At 46.5% G+C, this 26722-nt stretch overlaps 1 protein-coding gene and 1 pseudogene across 1 annotated transcript in view; one reads left to right on the top strand and one right to left on the bottom strand.

Moving 5' to 3' along the window:
- The window catches only part of STK11IP (serine/threonine kinase 11 interacting protein), a 37606-nt gene extending 26881 nt beyond the window's left edge, over positions 1–10725 (bottom strand). The window contains exons 1-5 of the mRNA XM_066631501.1: positions 10697–10725; positions 9953–10016; positions 8698–8900; positions 2880–2954; positions 1416–1511 (exon numbers count right to left, since the gene is read on the bottom strand). Coding sequence (XP_066487598.1) covers positions 1416–1511; positions 2880–2954; positions 8698–8900; positions 9953–10016 — 438 coding nt within the window. The 5' untranslated portion in view covers positions 10697–10725. The remainder of the gene's footprint in view (positions 1–1415; positions 1512–2879; positions 2955–8697; positions 8901–9952; positions 10017–10696) is intronic.
- Positions 10726–12801: 2076 nt separating this feature from the next.
- Positions 12802–12923, top strand: LOC136637721 (5S ribosomal RNA; annotated as a pseudogene).
- Positions 12924–26722: the final 13799 nt, after the last annotated feature.

The following is a 26722-nucleotide window of genomic DNA, read 5'->3' as shown; positions in this document are numbered from 1 at the left end:
AAAACCCAACATATATCAAGTCACAGGGTGGGAAACAAATTACGTAGTTTAGGGAAGCAATCAAGCCACAGCACTCTTACAGAGGCACTGAGGGCAAACACCCACCCATCAACCAAATGCTAGATGAAGCAGGTGTGTTTTGAGTTCTCACTGAAAAGCCATGAGGGAGGGAATAGTTCTGAATTCCCCTGGAAGGGAGATCCATAATTGTGGTGCCACTGCAGAGAAGGCTCATCCCTGAGGCGCCATCCCTTTAACTTGGGACAGAGGCAGCACTTGAAGGAAAACCCCTTCAGATGACTTAAGAGGGTAGGCTGGAATATATGGGAGAAGATAGTCCTTCAGATATCCTGGACCCAAACTGTGAAGGGCCTTAAAGGACAACCTCAGCATCTTGAATTGGGATCAGAAGAGAATGGACAGCCAGTGTAGCTGCTTAAGCACTGGTCCAACAGAGTTAAATCGCCTAGCCCCTGTAACCACCTGGGCTGCCACATTCTGCATTGTTGCAGCTTCCAAACTGCCCAAGGGTAGCCCCATGTATAACGCTTTAAACTAGTTCAGTTTTAAAGTCACTAAAGCACTAAACCACTGTGGACAAGTCTGTTCGGCTCAAGCACATTCAATTCCATTTCCTTAGTTGAGTAGTCACTCCAGGAACTGCTGGGTATATGACATCACAACCATGTAATCTTGTGGCCATCCTAACCCTTGGCGAATGTAAAGTACTGCTCTGATAACAGAAAGCCCCCTTCCTCAATTTTACTTTGCCAAGGTGATATGGCAACAAAATACCCTTAAGCCTTGCAAAACTATGTACAAATGGTCACTAAATCCCCAATTGCCTTTCCCTCCCACCATCCAAGATAAGGAAGGAAGGGACTCTGCTCCATAAATCACGTGGTAGTGCCATCTGCCTAAATTATTTGGACTACAGCATTGTCAGAGGGTTTCATACCATTTGGAACAAAAAGGTCTCAGAAGCCTGCCTCCATCAATTTTTTCGGTCAAACTACATGCTGTCAATATTTGTGGTTATTTTCATCCAAAAGCAGGCAAAGTAGCTGCAAGAAGCTGTAATCTGTAGCAGATGTGATCATCAGTGTGGAGGCGACCTCTGAGGGCCATTTTTATAACAAAATCTTTCCCCCATGAGAGATACAGCTTTCGAGAAGCTAGTTTGATATTCAGAAAGCAGGCAGCAGAGATAAACACTTCTTTTTCCTGAGCAAACTTCTGCTTCAAACTACAGCTTCCTAAAGTTGCACTAAAGCTGCACCTACCCCCACATAACACATTCATACAACTAAGAACCCTATGCCATTTAACTTGAATGACTTCTGAAAACAGTACAAAAGCCAACCATCCCTCCTCTTCCAAAGGTAGACAGACATCTAATATGCAGCTCAACTCACCTCCAGGGAACTTACACATCTGGAACAGGTCAAAGCCTCCAGCTGGGAATAGACAAATCGCAGGCCCCGCAAACAGTGCAGGGGGACGCACTTCAGCTAAGGCAAGAAAGGGAGGGGGGATATGGGTTGAGGGGAAAAGACCACATCATAGTTCAACATCTGGTTTCTCCACTGAAGCCCACCAGCTGTCCTGGGATACCCACAAGCAAGAGAGACAGATGGACCTGTCCCCCGCCATTGCTTCCTGCAATTGGTGTTCCGAAGCATGCTGTTATTGAATTGGAAAGTGGTGCATGGCCATTATGACTAATGGCCATTGATTGACATGCCCTCCAAGACAAGGGCAAACATGCTTTCGAATCCCGTATTCTGCACACATTTTGAGATTCTACCCTCATACATTCCCCTTCTCTTAACCCAAACTCCAGCACACCTTAACCCAAACTCCAGCACATTCCCCTTCTCTTAACCACACCCTCCTGCCACCTTAAAAACACTGTTAATGTTTTTATGAGATTTCTCAGGTCGGAAACATTTTCCACACCATAGGTTTGTATACTTCTTAGATTTAGAAATTCTCAGTTTAGAGATTTAGGAAGTTTCTAATAGTTTCATATAGGCTAATGCATTCTGAGCTGTCTGTGACCGATCAGGAGAGAGATCCTGGTGTGGTGGTAGACAGGTCGATGATTACTGGGTTTGGGCACCTTCCTTATGAGGAAAGGCCTCTTTGGGCATTTGGGCCTCTTCAGCCTAGAAAAGAGACGCATGAGGGGGGCATGATTGAGACACACAAAATTACGCATGGGAAGGATAAAGTGGATAGAGAGATGCTCTTTACACTGTCACATAACACCAGAACCAGGGGATATCCACTAAAATTGAGTGTTGGGAGAGTTAGGACAGACAAAAGAAAGTATTTCTTTACACAGCATGTGGCTGGTCTGTGGAACTCCTTGCCACAGGATGTGGTGATGGCATCTGGCATGGATGCCTTTAAAAGGGGATTGGACAAGTTTCGGGAGGAAAAATCCATTACGGGTTACAAGCCATGATTAGCCGCCCTGGGTCCCTTTTTGGGAGAAGGGCGGGATAAAAATAAAGTTTTATTATTATTATTATTATTATTTATGATGTGTAGAAATGGGCTATGTCAGAATGCCAGATGCAAGGGAGGGCACCAGGATGCAGGTCTCTTGTTGTCTGGTGTGCTCCCTGGGGCATTTGGTGGCACGCTATGAGATACAGGAAGCTGGACTAAATGGGCCTATGGCCTGATCCAGTGGGGCTGTTCTTATGTTCACTTTAGAATGCAGGAAAATAAAATTGGTAAGCTACCATGAAAAGTTATCTATGGAATTGTCCACCATCCACTCTGTGCTATGGACAGCACGGCTCCCCACTGCAACCAACTAAGCCACCCTCTCCTCTAGAGCACCCCACATTAGCATCCAAGATGCTCACCTCTAAACGCCGCAAAGACTTAAAAAGGGAAATCTTCACAGCAGCTGGCAAAGTACAATCAGGAACATGAATGAGCTAGAGCAGGGAAAAAAGAAAGTCACCCACAGGCAAGAGATTTCAGTGCTGCCAAGCCCATTGCCTTCCCAGAATGTAATCACTTTCCCCACCACACACCTATGCAGCCCAGTCCGACCCCAAAATATTGTACTCCTAACATTTTGCACCTGCTCTTCCAACAGCTGCAAGAGAAGCAATGGACAGTTTCCAGAGGCGGTGGAATGTTCTACTATACATAGCCCTGCATCCATCTGGTGTTCTGATATTGTATGCCCTAACCTGATGAAATGCCTTGCACCTAGCACCAGATGAACGGAGTACTGGAAAGGAAGTTGCATCACAGGATTGTTTTTCATGCAAATATTATGCAAGCAAGCACACAGTACTCTGGTTATGCTCCAGTGTACCTCAGGCACAGTGGTTTAAGAAGCTCAGTCTGCGCATATATATACATATATAAGTTTTCTTATATTTATAGCCCAGCCTATAACATTGGCTCACTTCTTTGTTTCCTACAATCCCTCCCCTCCCAAAAGAAACATATTTTAGAGTCACAAGATCAAAATGTGTACGCAGAAGGTCCTGGTTTCAACTCTCGGAATCTTCAGGTGGAACTGAGAAAAACCCTTTTCTGAAACTTTATTGAGCTACAGAAGTCAGTGTAAATGATACCAAGCTCAATGGACAAAAGGTCCAATTCAATATGCTGCAGCAGCTTCTTATATACATTCCCAGGTTAGCATTCATCCACAAGTCTCTCTGACTTTCTCACTAGCGCGTGCATGCACGCACGCAGTAGCATCACCCCACAGAGCTGCACAGTACAGCATGCTATCGGGTGGCACTTCTGGTCTCCCCAGGAAGGGGCGGCAGGTCCTCCTGCCCGCTGCTCCTCAGTGATTTGGCCCATGGAGCTTCTGGCCACTGACTGCAGCAGTGGCGAGAAGTACGACTGCCCGCCGCCTCCACAGCAGTCGGTTGCTCATTAATTGTGCTGCCTGCTTCCAAGAAAACAGACAGCATCACTGCAAGGCATGCGATTGTCCCAAGACTTGCTGCAACTTTCTCTGCCACAGCCAGTCTCAGCACAATCGCCCTTGCAGTGATGCCACCCACTTCAGAAGTGGGCAGCTTCGCATCGACGCATGGTCACTGGGAGTAAAGGTCGCCACTTCTTCTGAAATGGCCACCTTCACTCTCAGTGAGCATGCTGAGATAATTGGCTGTGGAGGTGACAGGCAGGTTCTGCCACCCATGTAGTCATGCTTGGAGTGAAGCCAGCCACTTTGGAAGAAGCAGCCGGCCTCACCCTAAGTGTTCTGGAAGCGATTTGGTGACATCAACACGTCGCCACATTTACTTCCAGGGAAGCCTGGTGGAGGGTGGCATCTGGGGGTATGAGGCAAGCCCCAGCTATGCCTCTGTGTGCGCGTGCACGTTCGTTCAGCTAACAGCCACTTCCCAATACAAAGGCCTCATCGCATCATCCGTCAATCCCTGTTGCATGGACTCCAACCTTGCTAGCTGTCAATATCCTACTCAAGGAGGGTCTCTTTACCTCCCCAGGGTTGTTGAATATGATTTTCTTTCACCATTTAAGCCTTTCACTACCCTTCCTCCTTGAAGAAAGGGCAGAATTAATGTGTAAATAAGTACAATAGTAGCCTTGCCAATGCAACACACAATTTATCCTACCACATGGCCTCTCAGGAAGTAACACGAACTTCATTATTCCCAGAATAATCCATTACTGTTCCATTCACTGCAAGTTAGCCTACAGTTAAACAAATGCAATTACAATTCAGTTCAATGACGCATCACTTCTTACATTTGACCACTAACTACCAATGTGAGGATTTTTCCCGAAGTCCATATTAATAGTAGAAAAGGACAAAGATGGCCGGCCAAGGATTCCTAAAGAAAGTCACTGGTCTAGCAGATCACAGTGTGGCACATACACAGACAGACTTTCTCCAACTATAGACAGCAGCTACAAGGCAGAAATTAGAAGCGCACAAAGTCACTCTGAAGCCAAAGAATGACAGAACAGGCAGTATAAGGAACAGGTGAAACAGAGGTGGTCTTTTACATGCAAAGCAAATTTAGACTGTAAGCCACTCAGGACAAAGGACCTTATGTTACCCTATAACACACCATGTACATTGATGGAGCTATATAAAAATCATCATCATCAAGACAGATATGCTCTCTGACTCACTGTTCCCATAGCACTAACACTCTAGAGATAATACTAGATTGGAGAAAAGGCATGCAATAGAGGTTGAATGAGGGCTTCAGATGCTAATCACAGGAACTGGGTCTGCTGGGAACCTGAGAGATACCATCATTCTTCTGTTTTGACAGGACACTAAGTACCTTTGAATAAACTCCAATTGCCCATTGTATTCTAGCTGGACAGGCTTGCTGGCTGATGTCACGTAACTGTAATTCACCTAGTCACAGACTCAAGACAGTGCTCAATATGCAGACTCCATGTGACCTCACAAAATATCTGGCAGGGTTACAACAGTACTGGCAGGCTCTATGAAGAGGCTTTAAGGGCCCATTATATCTCTTCTTCATTTCACGTTAATCCAGGGCTTAGCTTCTCCAAACTGCAAGACAAACTTCCCTTCTTGAATTAATATCTTACATTTACTTAAGTAAACAAAGAGGCCCACAGAAACCACAGCAGGAGGAATTAAAATGGCAAGCTCATTCCAATCCATATCTGGGGGTCATACCTGCTCTAGTTACATCTTCTCATGACCTGCAAGGCAAACACACCTAAAATGAAGCCGCCTAAGCAGTGGCCCTCAAGACAAAAGCCCAAAATATATAGCTTACAGAGAAGATAAAAATATCAAGTTAAGGCAGGGCTTTTCAAACTGGTGCGTCCCGACACCCCAGACTGTGGGCCCTGGCCTGTTTCCCCTTAAGGGGCGGGGCAGCCTGGAGGCAGGCAGCTTTGAAAGTGAAAGCTGAGCAACCGCACCCCGCCTCCGCTAAAGCGGAAATGGAGCACGATTGCTCTACTTTCACTTCTGAAGCTGCAAGAAGACCTGCAGAAGGTAGTGCAGGGCTCCCCGCACCCCCTGGAGGGCTGCAGGAGGCTCAGGTAAGTGCAGCCAAGCCCCTGCAGCCCCCCTGAGCAGCATGATTCTGGTGGCATGATTGTTCCAATCACATCACTGCTATTCCCTGCCCCTTAAAGAGGCAAAGGCAGAGCTTCTCAGGCTGGGGAATCACTGCCCCAGTTTGAGATCCTCTGTGATAGAGCATCTTTTTAAAAAGTGAATCCCAGCACCAAACCGTTTGGGAACCCCTGCCCTAGGGAAACGTTTTAGAAGACTGTAAGCCCAATTTAGATCCAGTACATGATGAACAACCAAATCTAGCAAATACAATGCATGTGTTAGTCTTTAAAGGTGCCAGAAGACTCTTTGCTGGTTTGGCTACAACACACAAACACAACTGGCCCTCTGGAAGTAATTTGATGAGATTTCATTACTCACAGTTCCTTGTCCGAACCCAATAACCTCTTATTCTTTTTCTTTGCCCTGCCACTGTCCCCAAAGAGAGACTGGAAAAAACCAACATCCATCCTAGACTGTATTATCAGAATAAATGTGCAAATTGGGTAAGTGAAAGCAACTTGACCAACCAGCATAACTTCACCAAAAAACTGACATTTGGAGTGCAGGGTTCTAGGTTGCAAGTTTAAGCTTCCCATTCCCTCTCCTCAGCTTCAAATATCAGCATGAATGCTTTTCATTTTGCCTCTTTTCTACCATTAAGTTTCTCTTCAGTTTTTTTAAGCCCAAACTACTGAGCATTCACACACTGCAACTCCAGCACATCCCAAATCCTCCAATCTGCTTTTTGTCTGCTTGAACAGACGGCATGAATATACATTTACAGCCAAAAGGAAGCTGGTTCCTTTGCCAATTTTTCTCCACCCCCTCAACCTTATGCCAGTCACCCTAGTTGAATCTGTACTTGCCCACACCCCAGACCCCAGACAGAGTAAGGAACAGACATTTTGTAATTTAATCTGGATCATCATCTTCAGCATCTTCCACTTCAGCATCTTCCATTTTTTTTAATAGTGGAAATTTTTTAATACACAAATTCATCTGGAGGCAATCTAATACTTTTCTTATCAAAGCTGTCCTAAATGCTGCAAAGCTCCTTAAACAGACAATCATACACAATGCTGGATTATCCTGAAAGTAACTGCAGTTCCTACTACAACAAATTGCAGGGCTGCAAGAAGAATGCAAGTTAAGTGGCCGCTTAAGTCATAATTCACCCCAGTTATGGTTGAACACCTGATGAGACAAAGGGAATCTTCTGAATAAACACACACACAGGCCTAGCACTCATGCAAAACATTATAGGATTCTACCTAGAATTTGTGGCTACCAGGCTTTAAGCTGCTATTCATCAATGTGAGACAAGATGTTTATGTAAGCCACTCTGATGGTCTCATGAAAAGTAGGGTATACACCTTATCAATAAATGATCCAGTTCAGTTATGAAGGCAAGTCTGTGTGTCCATAAAGCAATCTGGCATTTTATTATGACTACCGTTGCTGCTTTTACTGTCTTGTTGCTTAGCTCAGCTTCATCAGTTTTATTTCTTGCATAGATTAAAAGATTTTGTCATAAGCTGCTTCAGGAACGATGGTCACGGTACAGGAGATACCCGTTACAACTTTACATTTTACAACTTTTTATATACTTTTTCCTTCATTAATTATGCCCAAAATTACAGGTAGCCGCAAAGTGCTGTGAAGTGTATAGTTCACCTTATTTGTCATTACTGATATTTTCAGGGCTCCCCTGAAAGCATTATGCTCCACTTAGGCTTTAGCAGAGGCGGGGCGCGATCGCTCAGCTTTCGCTTCCAAAGCTGCAGGGAGCCCTGCAGAAGGTCGCGCAGGGCTCCCTGCACCCCCGGGAGGCTGCAGGAGGCTCAGGTACGTGCAGCCAAGCCCCTACAGCCCCCCTGAACAGCGTGATCCTAGGGATCGCGCCACTGCCTCCTCCCTGCCTCCAGGTTGTCCCCATCCCTTAAGGTGAAAGTGGCCAGGGCCCACAGGCTGGGGGGTCATGATGCCCCAGTTTGAAAAGCCCTGCTTTATTCTAAAGACCATCACCAATGCAATGAGTGTGAATAAAATGCAAGTGGGACCTCAGTATCCACTGATTTGGCATCCATTGATTTGACTCACCACTGATACTGGGGCCCACCTTTAAATGCCTTGTAACAAGGAAATAAGCACCAAAATCCAATTAACTATTTTTGTTCTGTTAAGCCACACCAGTTGCAAGTTTCTCAGGCTTAAAGATAAACTTTAAAGACCCACTTCCCGGTTTCTTGCTCCTTCACTGTTGCCCCAGAATGCATTGGTATAGATGCTATACAACATTCAGCCACTAGATGGAGTGAATAATGGACTCTAATGGAATAATTCTGTTCCATTAGATTCCATTATTCATCCCAACTAGTGGGAGGAGGAGCAAGAAACTCAGAAAGCCACTTTAAAGGCTTTCTTTAAAGGGTCTTTAAAGCCACTGATTTGGTATCCTCTGATTTTTTTATCCACAGGTTTTGGAACAGAATCCCAATGGATAACAAGGTATGACTTGTATACCTACATCACTACAGATCTACTGTTGTCATCACAGACACAGATACCTTTCTAAACCATACCACAGATCCACTACTCACAACTTCCTCCACTTTAATACAAACCTTCAATGAAAGAGTCTTCTGCAAGACATCAAAGAGGAACTGAGCTTGAAGTATAGCAGATGTTTCAGCAGGGTGTGATGAGAGTGCAATGAAGCCATGGTTTTGGTTACGTGGTACTAGGTGCTGTTCAAAGATCCGAGTGAGAATCTGCAGTGTGGAGGTGAATAAGGTCAAGGTACTAGTGCCATCCAAGATCAAGTCCCCTGAGGAAAATGGAGAACTATTAGCTATATATCAACTTTCTGCCCCATAGAGGTGTTTGAAAATTGTGTTTTTTGTTTTACTCAGAAGTAAGCCCATTGTGTTCAGTAAGACTTAGGCTGTAAACTTATCTTACCAGAAACAAATGCCTCTACCCATAAAGAAAAGCTCAGCAGTATTTTGTAAGCCTGTCAGCTTGACATTATAGTCCTGTATAGACTGTGTTCAAATATTAAATTATAGTTGCTTCTGGATAATCTAATTGCCTCCATTCTTTACTTTTTACACACTCTTATATACAGGAATACAAAGCTGCTACACCACTACCTCCCTTGGAAGTACAACATTCAATGGAATGGTATAGTTGGCTTCCCAAAGTTCTGCTAGGCTTTTTTCACTAAGCTTCAAAATTCTCAATAAGATTTCAACCATACAGCAGATGCAACAATAGAGAGAATTGCTTCCTAGGGAGGAAATAGCCACCTCCATCTTCTTAGCTATGGTACCCAAAAAGAGATACTCTGGTAATAACCTTGTTAGCAAGCACAGGAGGAGAAGCATGACCAGTCTGTCAAGGAGCAGAGAAGATGCATTAAAGCACACCTGGAGTTTGCTCAGTGGTGGGAACAGCTTGCCAGAATGTGCTTGCAGTTTTGCAGCACCAAGGCCCACTTTACACATTAAACAGCTACATATAGTATTTGGGGAAAAGGTGGTTTTATTTTTTTATTGTTGAGGTTGTTTTAAACCAGATACCCACCAGGCAGCTTAGATTGGTTACAACTACCTACCACAAGTATGCATATTGGGAAAACATCATTATGCAAATAACATTTTGTTTGTTTTTGTCCTAGGAACACCATCATGACTTCTGCGGCTTGCCCCACAGAGGTTCTGTGTTGATTCAGGGTCACCAACTTGGACCTGAAGCTCAAAGTATGGTCTTATTTATAGCTACCCAGAACAGAGCTAGGTGTGTTATTGTTGTTCTTTCCTATCCCCCAATCCACCCACATGCCCAAAGCGGAGGTGCTTCAAACCATGAGAACCTTACCAGAATCCTGCAATAACCGAGCTAAGCTCTGGAGCATCATTTCCTTCCGTGTAGAAGGTGCCATCTGTAAAAAAGGAAAAATGATCATTTGAGAACCACAGTCTAAATCACATATAAGAAATGTCTCAAAACAAAGTGCTTGAAAGAAGTGCTCACCAGTTTGCTCACCAAACTGAAATTCACTTATCAAAACAGAGATTAATCCTTCAAAGCTCCTGTCTGAGAATGTCAAACCCCCCCCCCCCCGTTAAGTAAAGATTTTATACCAGGCTCCCAGGGTAAAGGCTTCTAAAGTCACATGTTGTACTCTGGGGCCAGGTGTGGGCACCTCACAAGTCAGCTGCTCCAACACACACACACACACACACAGTGCTCTGGGGCCAGGTGTGGGCACCTCCCAAGTCAGCTGCTCCAACACACACACACACACACACACACACACTGCTCTGGGGCCAGGTGTGGGCACCTCACAAGTCAGCTGCTGCAACACACAATCCCGCCAAGGATTGCCCAATGCCCCTTTCTAAAAAGGGGGCAGTTCCCCTTCAGAGGAGCCTGGCCCCTGCTCAGAATCCCCCTGGGACTGAAGAGGAGGGGAGGTCTACCTACCCCAGGCAGGTCACTGGAGCCTCCCTGTGCTATGATAGGAAAGAGGAGCCTGGAGCAGGAAAGAAAAGACAGAGGCACATGATACAGGCAGGGAGGGAGGACGTTACCATGACAACCAGACCACTTCGGCACTACCTGGAAAGTCGCAAGGCGGTCCCACCAGCACCCCATACGCGGTTGTTTCCACTCACTTCCGCATTACCATAGAGCCCCGAAGAGCAGCAGAGAGTGTCCTCCTGCTCCGCGTGTTTAACTACGCCGGGGCCGCCCAGAGGCCAGCCTGCTATAGCCATAGCTCCGCCCTCACTCTTCTTAGAGCCCAAGCCTAGGCAAGTCTACTCAGAAGTAAATCCTATTATAGTCAGTGGGGCTTACTCCCAGGAAAGTGTGAACAGGAGTGTAGCCTTATAGGCTGCAATCCTATCCGCCGTTCCCTGGGAGTAAGTTCCATTGACTATAATGGGATGTATTTCTGAGTAGACACACACAGGGTTGGGCTCTTAGGGGCTGGGGAGGTGCCACCATATTTTGTAGGGAGTTTCCACTAGTACAGTGATCTTCAACTTTTCTCATGCCAGGACCCCCCAGCATTAAAAATAAATAAAGCGTGAGACTGGGGACCCGCCACTGGGTCCTGCTCCTAGAACCCAATCTTCCCACCCCGTTTCCTCCACCGTCTTCCCTGTTTCCCCTACCTCTTGTGTCTTCACAACAACCCTGTGAGGTAGCAGCCTCAGCAGGGCCAACCTAAGGAGTTGTGGGGGGAGGCATAGAGAGGAGGCTGTGCAGGAATATATCAATTTAGGGCCCAATCCTATCCAATTTTCCAGCACTGGTGCAACCTCAATGCAGCCCTAAGAAAATACCTTGCCCTACAAAATGCAGTGCATGCTCCTTTGGCACAGCTGCACCAGCACTGGAAAACTGGATAGGATTGGGCCCTCAGTTTTGAAAAGGCAGTGCCATTATGGGATTGGATCCAAGCCCCCTTTTCTACAGGCTTTGAAAAATTGCTGTGATTCCCCCACCACCACCACCAAAATGAGGCTTCGTGACCCCATTGGGGCGGTGATCCAAAGATTGAAGAACACTGCACTAGTATGATCTATCACCAAGCTATGACCCCTTTATTTATGGACAGGACTTAATTTCAATCTGGATTGACCAGGGAGTTAGGCTCTGAAAACTGTTTTCAGTGTCAGGGTTCAGAATGCCCCTGAATATGTGCAGCGTGTCATTCTCTGATCATAGAAAATCAGCTTTAACTCTCATGCATCTCCAAAATACTGATTTTTGCATCAGTGTTGATATGTCTATGCAATGCCATACATACATACGCGCATACGGCAGGCTGGGATGCGGGTCTTCTGGGTCTTCCTAAACATTTTAATATGATGTCCATGCTTGAGATCAAGCATCCATCTTTTAAGAAATTAAGCACAGATTATGGAGCTGTGCTAAATTATTGTAGGGGCTCTTATTGTACTCCTATGCAGATCTACTCAGAAGTAAATTGGGTTCAGTAGGATTTATTCCTAGGTATGTGTGTATAAGATTGCAGCTTTAGGTCCCAATCCTATCCAATTTTCCAGCACTGGTGCAACCACAATTCAGCCCCGAGATAAAGGAACAAACATTCCCTTACCTTGAGGAAGCCTGCATGACTGCCTCCCCACCACAGGAAGCCATACATGCCCCATTGGCACAGCTGCACCGGCACTGAAAAATTGGACAGGATTGGGACCTTAGAGAGCCTATTTTCAGTGGCTTCCAGACATATATAAGTAACAAATTAACAAAAGCATGCCTTTGAGCATGTACAGAGTATCCTGAAGATACCAACTGAGTAACTGCATCTGGAATTAGGCAGAAGAGCTTCTAGATGACTTCTCAACAGACTTGAACCAAGGCACACTTGTTTTAGAAATTCAGTTCTGCTTATAAAATACATATGCATAATATGACACATAGCATAACAGTAGGCTGTTTTTGCTGCTCGAAAAACCCAATTCTGTTCCCTACCACCACCACCAATATAGCTGTGCCATGGAGGGCACAGCATCCTGAATGGGGGCAGATCAGGAGGCTTGTGTGAGATAAGGGAAAAATATTTTCCCTTACCACCCTATAAGCAGGGCCCCTGAGAGGAATTTTATCAGGGGGTACAATGTTTCTTTTGGGCCCCTTCCTAAAGGTGGGGAGGGCAAAACAGGGGGGAGGGTGGCGACAGCTGGAATAATCTTTGGAGTCCAACTGTTATCCTGCACGTGCCCAATCTCGTCTGATGTTGGAAGCTAAGCAGGGTCAGGCCTGGTTAGTACTTGGATGGGAGACCGCCTGGGAATACCAGGTGCTGTAGGCTTATACCATAGTCTTTCAAGACTGAAGGTTGCCAACCATTTAACCAGGTCTACTGGACTTCCCAATGCAGAGCCCAGGCCTATCTGCCCACGTGGCATCAGCAACTTGATACAGTAATATGGAAAACAGAACACGCTCCTAAGTGTCTCTAAAATCTTTTAAATATATAAAATCATTGCCAGAAAATATTAGCATCATTGTATTTAGGTTCACACTAGAATGGAAAGAGTCCTGTGCATACCAAAACTTGCTTCTGCAGCAGTTGTAGCCCCGCAGTGGTGTCCCTGAGCTCTTATACACTCCTTCATGTTAAGCAGATCCACAAGCCAAGAAGTTATTGTAGCAGTCCAGTTTCCTCCCAGATTTGACACTGTGTTAAGGAATGTCACGTGTGCATTCCTTGGCCCAGCATATATGGCTTGCCAACAGCTGCCGTAGCTGCAGCCACACACTCATGGTAGTATCCCCAGCATCCTGTGTGGGCAAAAGGTCTGAGTAGTTAGGAAAATGTAAGATCCCAGGAACTTTCTGGGCCCCTCCTTTGGCTCCTGGGCCCCCTTTCTGACCCTGGGCTCGGGTACAAATTACCACTTTACTCCCCTCTCCTAGGCCCTGCCTGTAAGCCCCTAAACCTGCAGTTTTCAAACTCTCAGGGAGTTTGAAACCCACAGTAAGTCTTGGCGGGGGGAGGCAGCAGGGGCAGGGAGGAGGCAGTGGCGCGATCCTGGGGATCTGGGGGGCTGCACTCAGGGGGGCTGCAGGGGCTTGGGTACATTTTCCCAAGCCTCCTGCAGCCTCCCGCGGGTGTGGGGAGCCCTGCGTGACCTTCGGCAGGGCTCCCCAGGTCAGGGAAAGTGAAAGCGGAGCGATCACACCTCGCTCCACTAAACCGGAAGCGGAGCGCAATCGCTCCACTTTCCCTTCTGATGGGGCTGCAGGGACTGGGGTGCACCCTCCAGCCCCTGCAGCAGCCATCCCTGGGTGCGGGGAACCGTGCGCAAGCACCTGCAGGGCTGCCCAGGTCAGGGAAAGTGAGAGTGGAGAGATTGCGCTCCACTTCTGGTTTAGCGGAGTGGGATGTGATCACTCCACTTCCACTTTCCCTGACCTGGGGAGCCCTGCCAAAGGTTGCACAGGGCTCCCTGCACCCCCCGGAGTCTGCAGGAGGCTTGGGCAAGTGTACCCAAGCCTCTGCAGCCCCCTGAGCGGTGCGATCCTGGGGATCGCGCCGCTGCCTCCTCCCTGCCTCCTGGCTGCCCCTGCCCCTTAAGGGGAAAGGGACCAGGACCCTCAGGCTGGGGCATCACAACACCCCAATTTGAATACCACTGTCCTAAACTGTCAATGTGTCTCCTCAGACTAGTGACATACAGTGAAGTCCAAAGTTGGGGAGGCATAGCATGAAGAGCTCAGTGATGTGATGACGTCATGCCACAAGGCATTCAGGAGGCTACCTGGAAGTTGCAGTGCAGTGCCTGTGCAACCACAGCAGAAGCTGAGCTATGGCTGCTGCAGTTCTAGTCTCTTGGTGAGTCTCTCAGAGAGACTAGAGCAGTGGTTCCCAACCTTTATGCAAAGGTAAGGGAACCACTGCATTGGCATGGAAGCTCTTGATTCTACGCCAGCCTATGGGTCACCATAGAATCAAGTAGCCCCATTGTGGGGCTACTTGCTTTACCCAGGGGAAGGGGATGAAAGTTTCCTTCTCCTGAGGAGTCACCAGCGGCTGCCTAGAGCAGGGGTGTCAAACATAAGGCACGGGGGCCGGATGTGGCCCGTGAAAGCTTTTTATCAGGCCCTTGGGCTCTCAGCTGCTTAGCAGTGCTGAGGTGGCACTGCTGAAAAGGCAGCCCACATGAAAATTGGGTTCTCTCGTGTCTTGAAATATGATGATTTGTGTGTTTTCTGTGATTTGCAGCTAATGAGTTCCTAAGGGAGAAAAGGTGCTTATTTTTGTTTATGACCTGTTTAATGACATCACTTCCTGTCTAATGACATCACTCTTGGCCCTCAGCAGGCATTATGAATGCTATTCAGGGCTCTGTATGGAACAAGTTTGAGCGTGCTAGCTAGTGCGTGCTGGATGCGGCAGCAGCCATTTTTAGTGCTGCTGCAGCCCCGTGCACCGGGCAGCTCAGGATTGGGCTGCCCGTGACATACTGCCCCTGCATCTGGTGGTTCAATGTAGTTATCATGGTTAATCTACCATCAATGTTTAGAATCCACTTTAAAAATAATCTAGCCCAGCGTACAACACCTAACCTGATTCCATCAATGGCATCACTAGTGATTCCACCAATGGCATCACTAGGGTTGGTGTCACCCAGTCTGATAACTCATGGTGACAATCCCATTATCTTTATTTATTTTACCAAAGAGAAGTACAGGTTACCCAACCAATCAGAAACCAACAAAAAAGTGGCCAACTTGATGACACTCACACAACTAAATAGAAGTTATAGCATTAGCTCTGATACATGAAAAAGGGAGCTGACTCATAACAACATCTTATTGGTTCCATGCTGTGCCATAATAACACCTTGTTAGTTCTCAACACTCAGACTCATTGGTCAGTTCTGAGTTAAGGAAATCCACTTTTTGTGGCATAAACCAGTTGTGTTTTCTGGTTATTTGGCTATAGCTTTAGATCAGGGGTCCCCAAACCCCGGCCCGGGGGCCACTTGCGGCCCTTGAGGCCTCTCAATGCGGCCCTCAGGGAGCCCCCAGTCTCCAATGAGCCTCTGGCCCTCTGGAGATTTGTTGAAGTCCGCACTGGCCCGACGCAACTTCTCTCAGCGTGAGGGCAACTGTTTGACCTCTCCCATGAACTGTGGGATGAGAGATCCCTCCGCTGCTTGCTCTTTCACATCTGTGCTGCAGCAGAGGCAGCAAAGGAAAGGCCAGCCTTGATTTGTGCAAGGCCTTTTATAGGCCTTGAGCTATTGCAAGACCTTCATTCATTCATATAAGTTCATCTTTAATATATTCATTTATGTAAACTCATGTAAATTTATTCAAATTATAAATGTAAATTAATTCTTCCCCCCCCCCCGGCCCCCGACACAGTGTCAGAGAGCTGATGTGGCCCTCCTGCCAAAAACTTTGGACACCCCTGCTTTAGATAGAACACAGATATTTCAGTGTGATTTGTTTCATTGCATTCAGCTGTAAGTAGTTGGCAGTTGGCAACCTTCAGTCTCGAAAGACTATGGTATCGTGCTCTGAAAGGTGGTTCTGGAACAGCGTCTAGTGAGGCTGAAAAGGCCGATTCGGGAGTGACAATCCCTTCCACACTGGGAGCAAGTGCAGTCATCCCTGGCCTGTCTCCCTGGCTATGGGCCTTCCTTCTTTGCCTCTTAGCCTCAGACTGTTGGCCAAGTGTCTCTTCAAACTGGGAAAGGCCATGTTGCACAGCCTGCCTCCAAGCGGGCCGCTCAGAGGCCAGGGTTTCCCACTTGTTGAGGTCCACTCCTAAGGCCTTCAGATCCCTCTTGCAGATGTCCTTGTATCGCAGCTGTGGTCTACCTGTAGGGCGCTTTCCTTGCACGAGTTCTCCATAGAGGAGATCCTTTGGGATCTGGCCATCATCCATTCTCACGACATGACCGAGCCAACGCAGGCGTCTCTGTTTCAGTAGTGCATACATGCTAGGGATTCCAGCACGTTCCAGGACTGTGTTGTTTGGAACTTTGTCCTGCCAGGTGATGCCGAGAATACGTCGGAGGCAGCGCATGTGGAAAGCATTCAGTTTCCTCTCCTGTTGTGAGTGAAGAGTCCATGACTCGCTGCAGTACAGAAGTGTACTCAGGACGCAAGCTCTGTAGACCTGGATCTTGGTATGTTCCGTCAGCTTCTTGTTGGACCAGACTCTCTTTGTGAGTCTGGAAAACGTGGTAGCTGCTTTACCGATGCGTTTGTTTAGCTCGGTATCGAGAGAAAGAGTGTCGGAGATCATTGAGCCAAGGTACACAAAGTCATGGACAACCTCCAGTTCACGCGCAGAGATTGTAATGCAGGGAGGTGAGTCCACATCCTGAACCATGACCTGTGTTTTCTTCAGGCTGATTGTCAGTCCAAAATCTTGGCAGGCCTTGCTAAAACGATCCATGAGCTGCTGGAGATCTTTGGCAGAGTGGGTAGTGATAGCTGCATCGTCGGCAAAGAGGAAGTCACGCAGACATTTCAGCTGGACTTGCTCTCAGTCTGGAGAGGTTGAAGAGCTTTCCATCTGATCTGGTCCGGAGATAGATGCCTTCTGTTGTAGTTCCAAAGGCCTGCTTCAGCAGGACAGCGAAGAAGATCCCAAACAAGGTTGGTGCAAGAACACAGCCTTGCTTCACGCCGCTTCGGATGTCAAAGGGGTCTGATGTGGAGCCATCAAAGAAAACAGTGCCCTTCATGTCCTTGTGGAAGGATCTGATGATGCTGAGGAGCCTGGGTGGACATCCAATCTTGGGGAGAATCTTGAAGAGGCCATCCCTGCTGACCAGGTCGAAAGCCTTCGTGAGATCTATGAAGGCTATAAAGAGTGGCTGTCGTTGTTCCCTGCATTTCTCCTGCAGTTGTCTAAGGGAGAATACCATATCAGTGGTGGACCTGTTGGCTTGGAATCCACACTGTGATTCTGGATAAACGCTCTCTGCAAGTACCTGGAGCCTCTTTAGTGCAACTCGGGCAAACAACTTTCCTACAACGCTAAGGAGAGAGATGCCACGGTAGTTGTTGCAGTCACCCCTGTCGCCTTTGTTCTTGTACAGCGTGATGATGTTTGCATCCCTCATGTCTTGAGGTACTCCACCTTCTCTCCAGCAGAGACAAAGGATTTCATGCAGCTCAGTGATGATGATCTCTTTGCAGCACTTTAGGACTTCAGCAGGGATGCTGTCTTTTCCAGGTGCCTTGCCAAAGGCAAGGGAGTCCAGGGCCACGTGAAGTTCTTCTAGGGTTGGTTCACTGTCAAGCTCCTCCAGCACAGGCAGGCACTCAATGTTGTTCAGCGCTTCTTCGGTGACTACATTTTCTCTGGAACATAGCTCAGAGTAGTGCTGCACCCAGCACCAAACATAAAAAACCTTGCTTTAAAGCAATGCCTGAATTTCATACAACGTTCTTTAAAGTTTCAGTGAAATCGCACAGTATTTCCTTTTAAATTTTCTTTAGTGAGTTACTGGGTTGCTCCTAAGTTCTTTTCTGAAATCAGACTGTATTTAAATAGAATTGCTTGTGTGATACTTAATATACATATTTACTCTGGCTTTCCATTAAACACTAAAGGTGGCTTGCAGTAAAATACATCATTAAAAGACAGCAGAGATGGCAGATAAAATTAATATAAGTTGCATGTCAAAGATAAAAATTAATAAATACCAGACCTTAAATACTTGTTCACAGAAAGATATTTCCTTCCCAATGTGGAAAGCATCCAAATAGGGAGCATGATGGACCTCCCTGGGAAGGTAATGAAACCACAGGGTAATAAATAATTTTTATTAAATTTTTATTAAAATTTATTATTAAAAAAGGGGAAGGTAAAAATCTGGACATAGCTATAGAGAAGATCCTCTCCCATGTCTCAAATACAATTCTGTTGGTGGGATGTAAAGGAGAGTCTCAATAGATTAGAACAGGGGTCTCCAAACCCCAATTCGGGGGCTAGATGCGGCCCCCGGTAAGCCTCTATTTGGCCCGTGGCCAGCCTCTTGTCCCCTGAAAGCCTCTGGCCCACTTGGCCAAACATGACTGGAATTGTGCTCTGGTTGCGCCTGGAGGGTGTTCTAAGGTTCACAGAGTTTGAAGGAATGAGCCCATTCATTCATTTATTCACTCATCTAAGTTCCATCTCTAATTTATTTATATAAATTTTATATTTAAATTTTTTTCCGGCCCCCAGCACCGTGCCAGATATTTGAAGCGTTCCTCTGGCCAAAACGTTTGGAGACCCCTGCCTTAGAAGATCTTAGTAGATAGATCGGCCCAATGGGAGAAGATGATCCTTAGATAATTCAGTCCCAAACTGATTTGACTAAGGTATGCAACTTGTCCCTCAAAACGGCCACGGTACCAGAAGATTGGAGGATAGCAAATGTCACGCCTATTTTTAAAAAGGGAAAGAGGGGGGACCCGGGAAACTATAGGCCGGTCAGCCTAACATCCATACCGGGTAAGATGGTGGAATGCCTCATCAAAGATAGGATCTCAAAACACATAGATGAACAGGCCTTGCTGAGGGAGAGTCAGCATGGCTTCTGTAAGGGTAAGTCTTGCCTCACAAACCTTATAGAATTCTTTGAAAAGGTCAACAGGCATGTGGATGCGGGAGAACCCGTGGACATTATATATCTGGACTTTCAGAAGGCGTTTGACATGGTCCCTCACCAAAGGCTACTGAAAAAACTCCACAGTCAGGGAATTAGAGGACAGGTCCTCTCGTGGATTAACTGGTTGGAGGCCAGGAAGCAGAGAGTGGGTGTCAATGGGCAATTTTCACAATGGAGAGAGGTGAAAAGCGGTGTGCCCCAAGGATCTGTCCTGGGACCGGTGCTTTTCAACCTCTTCATAAATGACCTGGAGACAGGGTTGAGCAGTGAAGTGGCTAAGTTTGCAGACGACACCAAACTTTTCCGAGTGGTAAAGACCAGAAGTGATTGTGAGGAGCTCCAGAAGGATCTCTCCAGACTGGCAGAATGGGCAGCAAAATGGCAGATGCGCTTCAATGTCGGTAAGTGTAAAGTCATGCACATTGGGGCAAAAAATCAAAACTTTAGATATAGGCTGATGGGTTCTAAGCTGTCTGTGACAGATCAGGAGAAAGATCTTGGGGTGGTGGTGGACAGGTCGATGAAAGTGTCGACCCAATGTGCGGCAGCAGTGAAGAAGGCCAATTCTATGCTTGGGATCATTAGGAAGGGTATTGAGAACAAAACGGTTAGTATTATAATGCCGTTGTACAAATCTATGGTAAGGCCACACCTGGAGTATTGTGTCCAGTTCTGGTCGCCGCATCTCAAAAAAGACATAGTGGAAATGGAAAAGGTGCAAAAGAGAGCAACTAAGATGATTACGGGGCTGGGGCACCTTCCTTATGAGGAAAGGCTACGGCGTTTGGGCCTTTTCAGCCTAGAAAAGAGACGCTTGAGGGGGGACATGATTGAGACATACAAAATTATGCAGGGGATGGACAGAGTGGATAGGGAGATGCTCTTTACACTCTCACATAATACCAGAACCAGGGGACATCCACTAAAATTGAGTGTTGGGCGGGTTAGGACAGACAAAAGAAAATATTTCTTTACTCAGCGCGTGGTTGGTCTGTGGAACTCCTTGCCACAGGATGTGGTGCTGGCGTCTAGCCTAGACGCCTTTAAAAGGGGATTGGACGAGTTTCTGGAGGAAAAATCCATTATGGGGTACAAGCCATGATGTGTATGCGCAACCTCCTGATTTTAGGAATGGGTTAAGTATGCCAGATGTAGGGGAGAGCACCAGGATGAGGTCTCTTGTTATCTGGTGTGCTCCCTGGGGCATTTGGTGGGCCGCTGTGAGATACAGGAAGCTGGACTAGATGGGCCTATGGCCTGATCCAGTGGGGCTGTTCTTATGTTCTTATGTTCTTATGATTAGGACTTGATAAGCACTTTGAATTGGTCCTGGAAATCGGACCAGAAAGCAGTGAAGTTGTTTTATTAAGGGGGTCGGGTACTCCCAATAACTGGCTCCAGTCAGCAGTTTATCATAGTGTTCTGAATTGACTGAAGTTTCTGGACATTTTTTTTCAAAGAAAGGCATTACAGTAAACCAGATGTGATATAACTAGAGCACTATTTTTCAACCAGTGGTATTTGTACCATTGGTGATACTTGGGATGCTGTGCTGTGGTATTTATGGGACCCCCAGACTCCCACTGCCTGTCAGCTGTAAATTACTCATCAAATGGTATATAACATGATGGTGTTATTCCTAAAAACCATGATTTCCACAATTTTGTTCACTAGTGGTGTCACTGCCTGAAGGTGACACCTTATTTACACCTTATTGGTTCCATGCTGTGTCATAATAGCATCTCATTAATTCTTCAAACACTTGATCTCATCCGTTTTGAGTTAAGTAAATGTACTTTTTGTTACTTAAGACAGTTGCATTTTCGTTTTATGGTTTTTGGCCGTAATGTTTGCTAGAATGGAGATCTTTCACTCTGATTTTTTTCATTGCATTCTGCTGTAAATTATGCATTGAATGGTATATAACATGATAGTATTATTCCTACAAATTGATATTGTAGCGATTTTGGTCACTAGTGGTGCCCCCCCCGCAGCTTGGCACTGGGGGGCCCATGGTCCCCTTGGCCCTCCATTTGTATGCCAGTGCCACTAAGTGTATGCGGGGGATGGTGAGTTGTGATGAAAACTGGAAGTGGGTTGGAATTGCTTCAGGGAGCTGTTCCAAAGTGCAGAAGGCCCACAGAGAGGGCCACAGCCCCCTCCTGCACCCTCTATGGGGCCATAACAACTTCCAGGTATGTGAAACCCCCTTTTTTCTAAGCGGTGGTGTGATCCTGAAAATGCCATCGTTATCGTCATCCTCATCCATCCTGAAGTTATTGTCATTGTTGTCTCCACCCATCGCTATTCCCCTTAGGGGGAAGGCAGTGATTCCAGTAGCCCTGGTGGTCACGAACCCCAGGTTGGGAAACACTGGACTAGAACTTGTGGCAGTAACAGCTCAGCTGTCCCTGTGATCACACAACCACTCCGAAACTGGGGGGAGCATGCACACAACCACAGAGGAGACTGAGCTGTTGCAGCCAGGAGGCTCCAATAGGCACATGAAGCTATTTTCATTGGAGCAGACCTGCCTTAGACCTGTGCCAGCTCCTTAGCTGGCTCAAATTCAAGGAGAAAAAGGGGACATGCTGGCTGCTATTGGAGGGAATAGCATCCTGTGCAAGTTTCCCATGCCAGATGCCACTCCTCCCACTCCCTTCACAGCTCCACCCTCCTTGTTCCTCCCTCCCCACCAACTTATCTTCATTGGTGGGTACGCTGTGTCCTGCCACCACATGCAGGGTCGCTCCGGTCTCACCACCAATATTCTGGGAGCAGGTGGCTCTACATGGTTTTGGACAGCCATTTTTGACAGCTCAGAACATTCTGTGGAGGTGGGATAAGATTGAGCTGTTAATTTCACAAGGTAGCTGCACCACAGCACACAAAATTACAGACTTCTGCACTTGGAAAACGCAAATTGGGAGACCAGTTCTCAAAATGGAACATGGCCAGGACCTCTGAGAGCAAGCAGTCCTTCTAAGAACCCTATAGTATCTTATTCACAAATCTCCTCATTTTGTTATCTGTACACCTTCTGGTGAAGCTTTATAGTGTCATGCTGAGTCAGATCTGAGATCCTTTAACTGGGGATGACAGTGTGTTAAAAAAAAACCTGAGACCTTTTACAGATCTGAAGAGTGCTGCCAGGTCAGATCATCTGTATAGTTGAGCATCCTGCTTCCAAAGTGATCAATTGAATGCCACTGGGAGGTCAACAAGCAGGAGATGAAGGGACACACTTCTCTCACCGTTGCTCTCCTGCAACTGATATTCACAGCATAGTGCTATACATGTCTATTCAGAAGTCCTTACAGTTCAATGGGGCTTACTCCAGGGGAAGTATGTATAATAGGATTGTAGCCTCAGAGGCCCATTACCTCTGAACCTCCTGATAGTGCATAGCCATCACAACTAATAGCCAGTCATAGACTTGTCCTCCATGGATTTATTTAATTAAGGGCACAATCCTAACCAACTTTCCAGCACTGGCATAGCTGTACCAGTGGGGCGTGTGCTGCATCCTGCAGTTGGGAGACAGTCAAGGAGGCCTCCTCAAGGTAAGGCAAAGTTTGTTCCCTTGCCTCGGAATTGCATTGTCCTTATGTCAGTGCTGGAAAGTTGGTTAGGATAGCGGCCTAAATGTTAAAACCATCTAAAGTAGCGACCATCACCACTTCCTGCAGCACCAAATTCCATACATTAATTATGTGCTATGTAAAGAAGCACCAGTGAGTCATGTCACTGCAAAGATGTGTTCTTTATCGGCAATAGAAGGATTGGGGATATATGACTTTCATGCTTTGTAGAGTCATGCTTTACACAGAGATAAAGCTTTATCCTGCCCTTCTATATCAGTGTACATCAGGGTTTAATTTGAGCTGGGGGTCAGTTCCCTCATCTGTTTTCAAGAGGGAGCTGAGTCCCAGAAACCTTTTCAAGATTAGGACAGAAAAACTTCTGATTTTGCTTTTGGCAAGTTGCCAGGAAAAAGTGCAAAGAAAGCCTTTTTTTAAAAAAAAACAACACCTGTTTTATTTTGTTTCTGATCATGTAAACTGAGCAGCCAGAATAATTCCATTTAGTGTGCCTTTATAGAAGTCTACTTCTGTTTAGAGTCCTGGCATTCCCCTCCCTTTTCTATATTAAAAAAATGGAATACTCCAATCATATGGATATTCTTGGTGTTACACAAACTTTTAATAGGCATTTATATGGAATTTCTACTGAGTTCCTTACAATTCTTCAAATCAGTGGCTATTAGGGTTATCAGATTTGACATTGCATGGAAGAATAGGTCAGACTAGCAGCTCTTGGGACCACTGACCTGGTGTACAGCGTTGCCAAAATGGCTGCCACTGTATCCTGAGGGGCCAGAGAAGCAGCCAGAGGTCTTGGGATAAGGAAACTTTAAGTTTTTTTTTAGCAGGGGGAGAGTAACTGGCCCACCTCACCCCAGCAGTGTCTGTTCTATTGGCTGTCTGCTGGTATTCTTTTGCATCTTTTTAGATTGTGAGCCCTTTTGGGACAGGGAGCCATTTAGTTATTTGATTTTTCTCTGTAAACCGCTTTGTGAACTTTTAGTTGAAAAGCGGTATATAAATACTGTTAATAATAATAATAATAATTCCTTTGACCCATGTTGGGTTCCAGCAGTCCCATGGGTCTACTCAAAATTGCAACAGCTACTTAGCTGGCAGATAACTGAGGAGACCCATGTTGAGCTCTGAGGCCCAGATGGGGGGATAGGTTTCCCACCCCTCCCTGGGTATAAACTGCCCCCCAATCTACCCTCCCTCCACCCAGTTAAGTGCCTCATCAGGAAGAAGCCAGGGGACCAGATTTTGCCAGAGTGAGGTGAGCCACAAGGGCACTCAGGCAAGACAAGGTGCTGGTAGCCCACTGTGCAGAGACCCAGAAAAAAGCTTGGAATCTTTAAGCCCAGCCAAGGTATTTATCATAACCAACACACACTCACCTTTTGCATCACTGGCCAGAAAACCCATGGCAGGGACAAAAGAAGAGTTAGTTGTAGGTCTTAAACCCACACTGACCAGTCTACAAAGCTGCTCTCTAACCACTCTGCCACGAGACAGGCAAAAAGCACTTCATGGAACATTTAGCATTCTGCAGCACCACAAGCAGACTCACCTGGCTGGGAGACTATAGCACATGGGCCAATCAGAGGGAGCATTTCTCCCTTATTCATCATTGTGCTTGCACAGAGCAGCAGCCCATCCATTTAGTCACAAGCATGCACACACACCCCATGCCTTTTGCATCATTGTTGGCACCTGCTGCACAGTAACCCTGGCATAGCTGTCATTACGCTGATCTCCACCACCGTCGCTGCCTATGTGCCTTACACATCATGGCAGCAGAATAGGCAAGATGCTGCAGACTCTGGGCCCTGGTTGCAGAGAGGCCCCTCCTTCCCAAACCTTAAGGAGGCCTCTGTGACTGCACCCCCAACACAGGAAGCAGTGCATACCCCAAAGGCACAGCAGCACCGGCACAAGAAAATTGGATAGGATTGGGCTGTCAGAGAGAACCCAAGACAACAAGAAATCTGCATCCTGTTGCCCTCCTTTGCATCTGGCATTCTGAGGTATTTTACTTCCAAATCAGGAGGCTGAACACACCCATCATGGCTTTTGCTCTAGAAATTTGTCCAATCCCCTTTTAAAGGTATCGAGGCCAGATGCCAGCACCACATCCTGTGGCAAGGAGTTCCACAGACTAATTATACACTGGGTAAAGAAATATTTTCTTTTGTCTGTCCGAACTCTCCCAACACTCAATTTGAGTGGATGTCCCCTGGTTCTGGTGTTGTGTGAGAGAGAACAGAACATTCCCCCTATCCACTTTATCCATCCCCTGCATCATTTTGTATATCTCAATCATATCGCCCCCAATTGCATTTTTTCTAGACTGAAGAGCCCCAAATGCTGTAGCCTTTCCTTGTAAGGAAGGTGCCTTTCCTTGTAAGGAAGGTGCCCCATCCCACTTATCATTTTGATTGCTCTCTTCTGCTCCTTTTCCATTTCTACTATATCCTTTTTGACATGTGGCAACCACAAGTGAGGTTGCCAACCATCTCATCCCAGCAAGGTTTTTGTGCCTTTACAATTTATCCAACAGCCAGCAAAAGTAGTAGGTGTCAGTGAGGTCTGGCTACACCAGTTAGTTCACTAACATGGAGTTTGTAAAGAAGTAGGGCCTGTCTGGAGCAAGTAGGTCAGTGACTCCACAGAGGATCAGCTGGAATCACACTGGTAACTGCTGCCAGACATGCTGTGGGCTTCCCTAGTAGTCTGCACAACAGGTCATGTGAAGGGTCCTGTGTCCTCGACCCTGCTTGGACAGCTGCCTGCAGAGAGCAAAGAGAAACACAGAAAGGGAAGCAAGCCATAGACAGCAGCGTCAGCAACACATGATCTCTGGCTCAGAATGCATTGTTAGTGTTTGTGAGGGAGAGTGGCGCTACCTGGGTGCCCATGCAGCAGTGCCCTGTTGGAATGAGAGCATGGTGCCTCAGAGCATTACCTTTCCCTCCCCTGACGGGGGTTGAGGTGAACAGTGTGAGAAATGACTGCTCTGATTGTCCCATGTGCTATAGTCCTGGAAAAAAAGACTCCAGATAAGTGTTTGGCCAGCAGTGGCAACAGTTGGAGTCCCTGGCATTCACCAAGAGAGCAGAGTATTACTGCTATGAGCTGTTGCAAAAGGAAGGGATTGTTAGGCAACACAGTTTATAGCAAAGTTGCATTTGACAATACTGAAGGGTCTCTCCTTTTGGGTGCACCTCATTTGGGGGTTTAGCAGAGCAGTAACTGGGCTGGTGTTAGAGGTACATCAGTGCGGCATTGTGCCACCATCTGTGGTGCATCCATCATCAGAACTGGGACTGTAATGGTGGGGCTGTTGTTGCACTAGGGTCCAAGGTCACATGCAACATTTTGTGCCACTCAAACTGGTGTTTCAGTAGCATAGGATTGTACCATTAGGGTGATTTGAAGTTAGGGTAGGGTTTATAGCTAGTCAAAACTCAATTCTTAAGTCTTTTTTGTTTTATTTTTACCTTCTTAGATCTTGGTAGTCACAATAATTGTATGCTATCATCTACCGTTTAATATATATGACTATATTGATTTATTCATCTTTTCTCATAGATTCAGTTTGAACCCTTTGCTACTTGATCTAACCTTCTGCCTATACTTTTCTTGAAATAAGAAGCCAAAACCTAGCCTGGCTGCAGCCTGACATAACAGGAAATAAAAACAAGTTCCCATTTAGTAACAAAGCAGTTCACAAAATTGTCTTTAGATGGAATCTTAACATCACTTACAGCCCAATCCTATGCATGTCTACTCAGAAGTAAGTCCCATTGGAGTCAGTGGGGCTTACTCCCAGGAAAGTGTGGATAGGATTGGACTGCTACTTGGGAGTAATTCACTATGGGGCTACTGTGGAATCTGAA

This window comes from Tiliqua scincoides, chromosome 1 (assembly GCF_035046505.1).
Source record: "Tiliqua scincoides isolate rTilSci1 chromosome 1, rTilSci1.hap2, whole genome shotgun sequence".
NCBI lineage: Eukaryota > Metazoa > Chordata > Lepidosauria > Squamata > Scincidae > Tiliqua > Tiliqua scincoides.
Note: the sequence above shows the minus strand (reverse complement) of the source record. Positions and strands in the feature narration are given on the sequence as shown.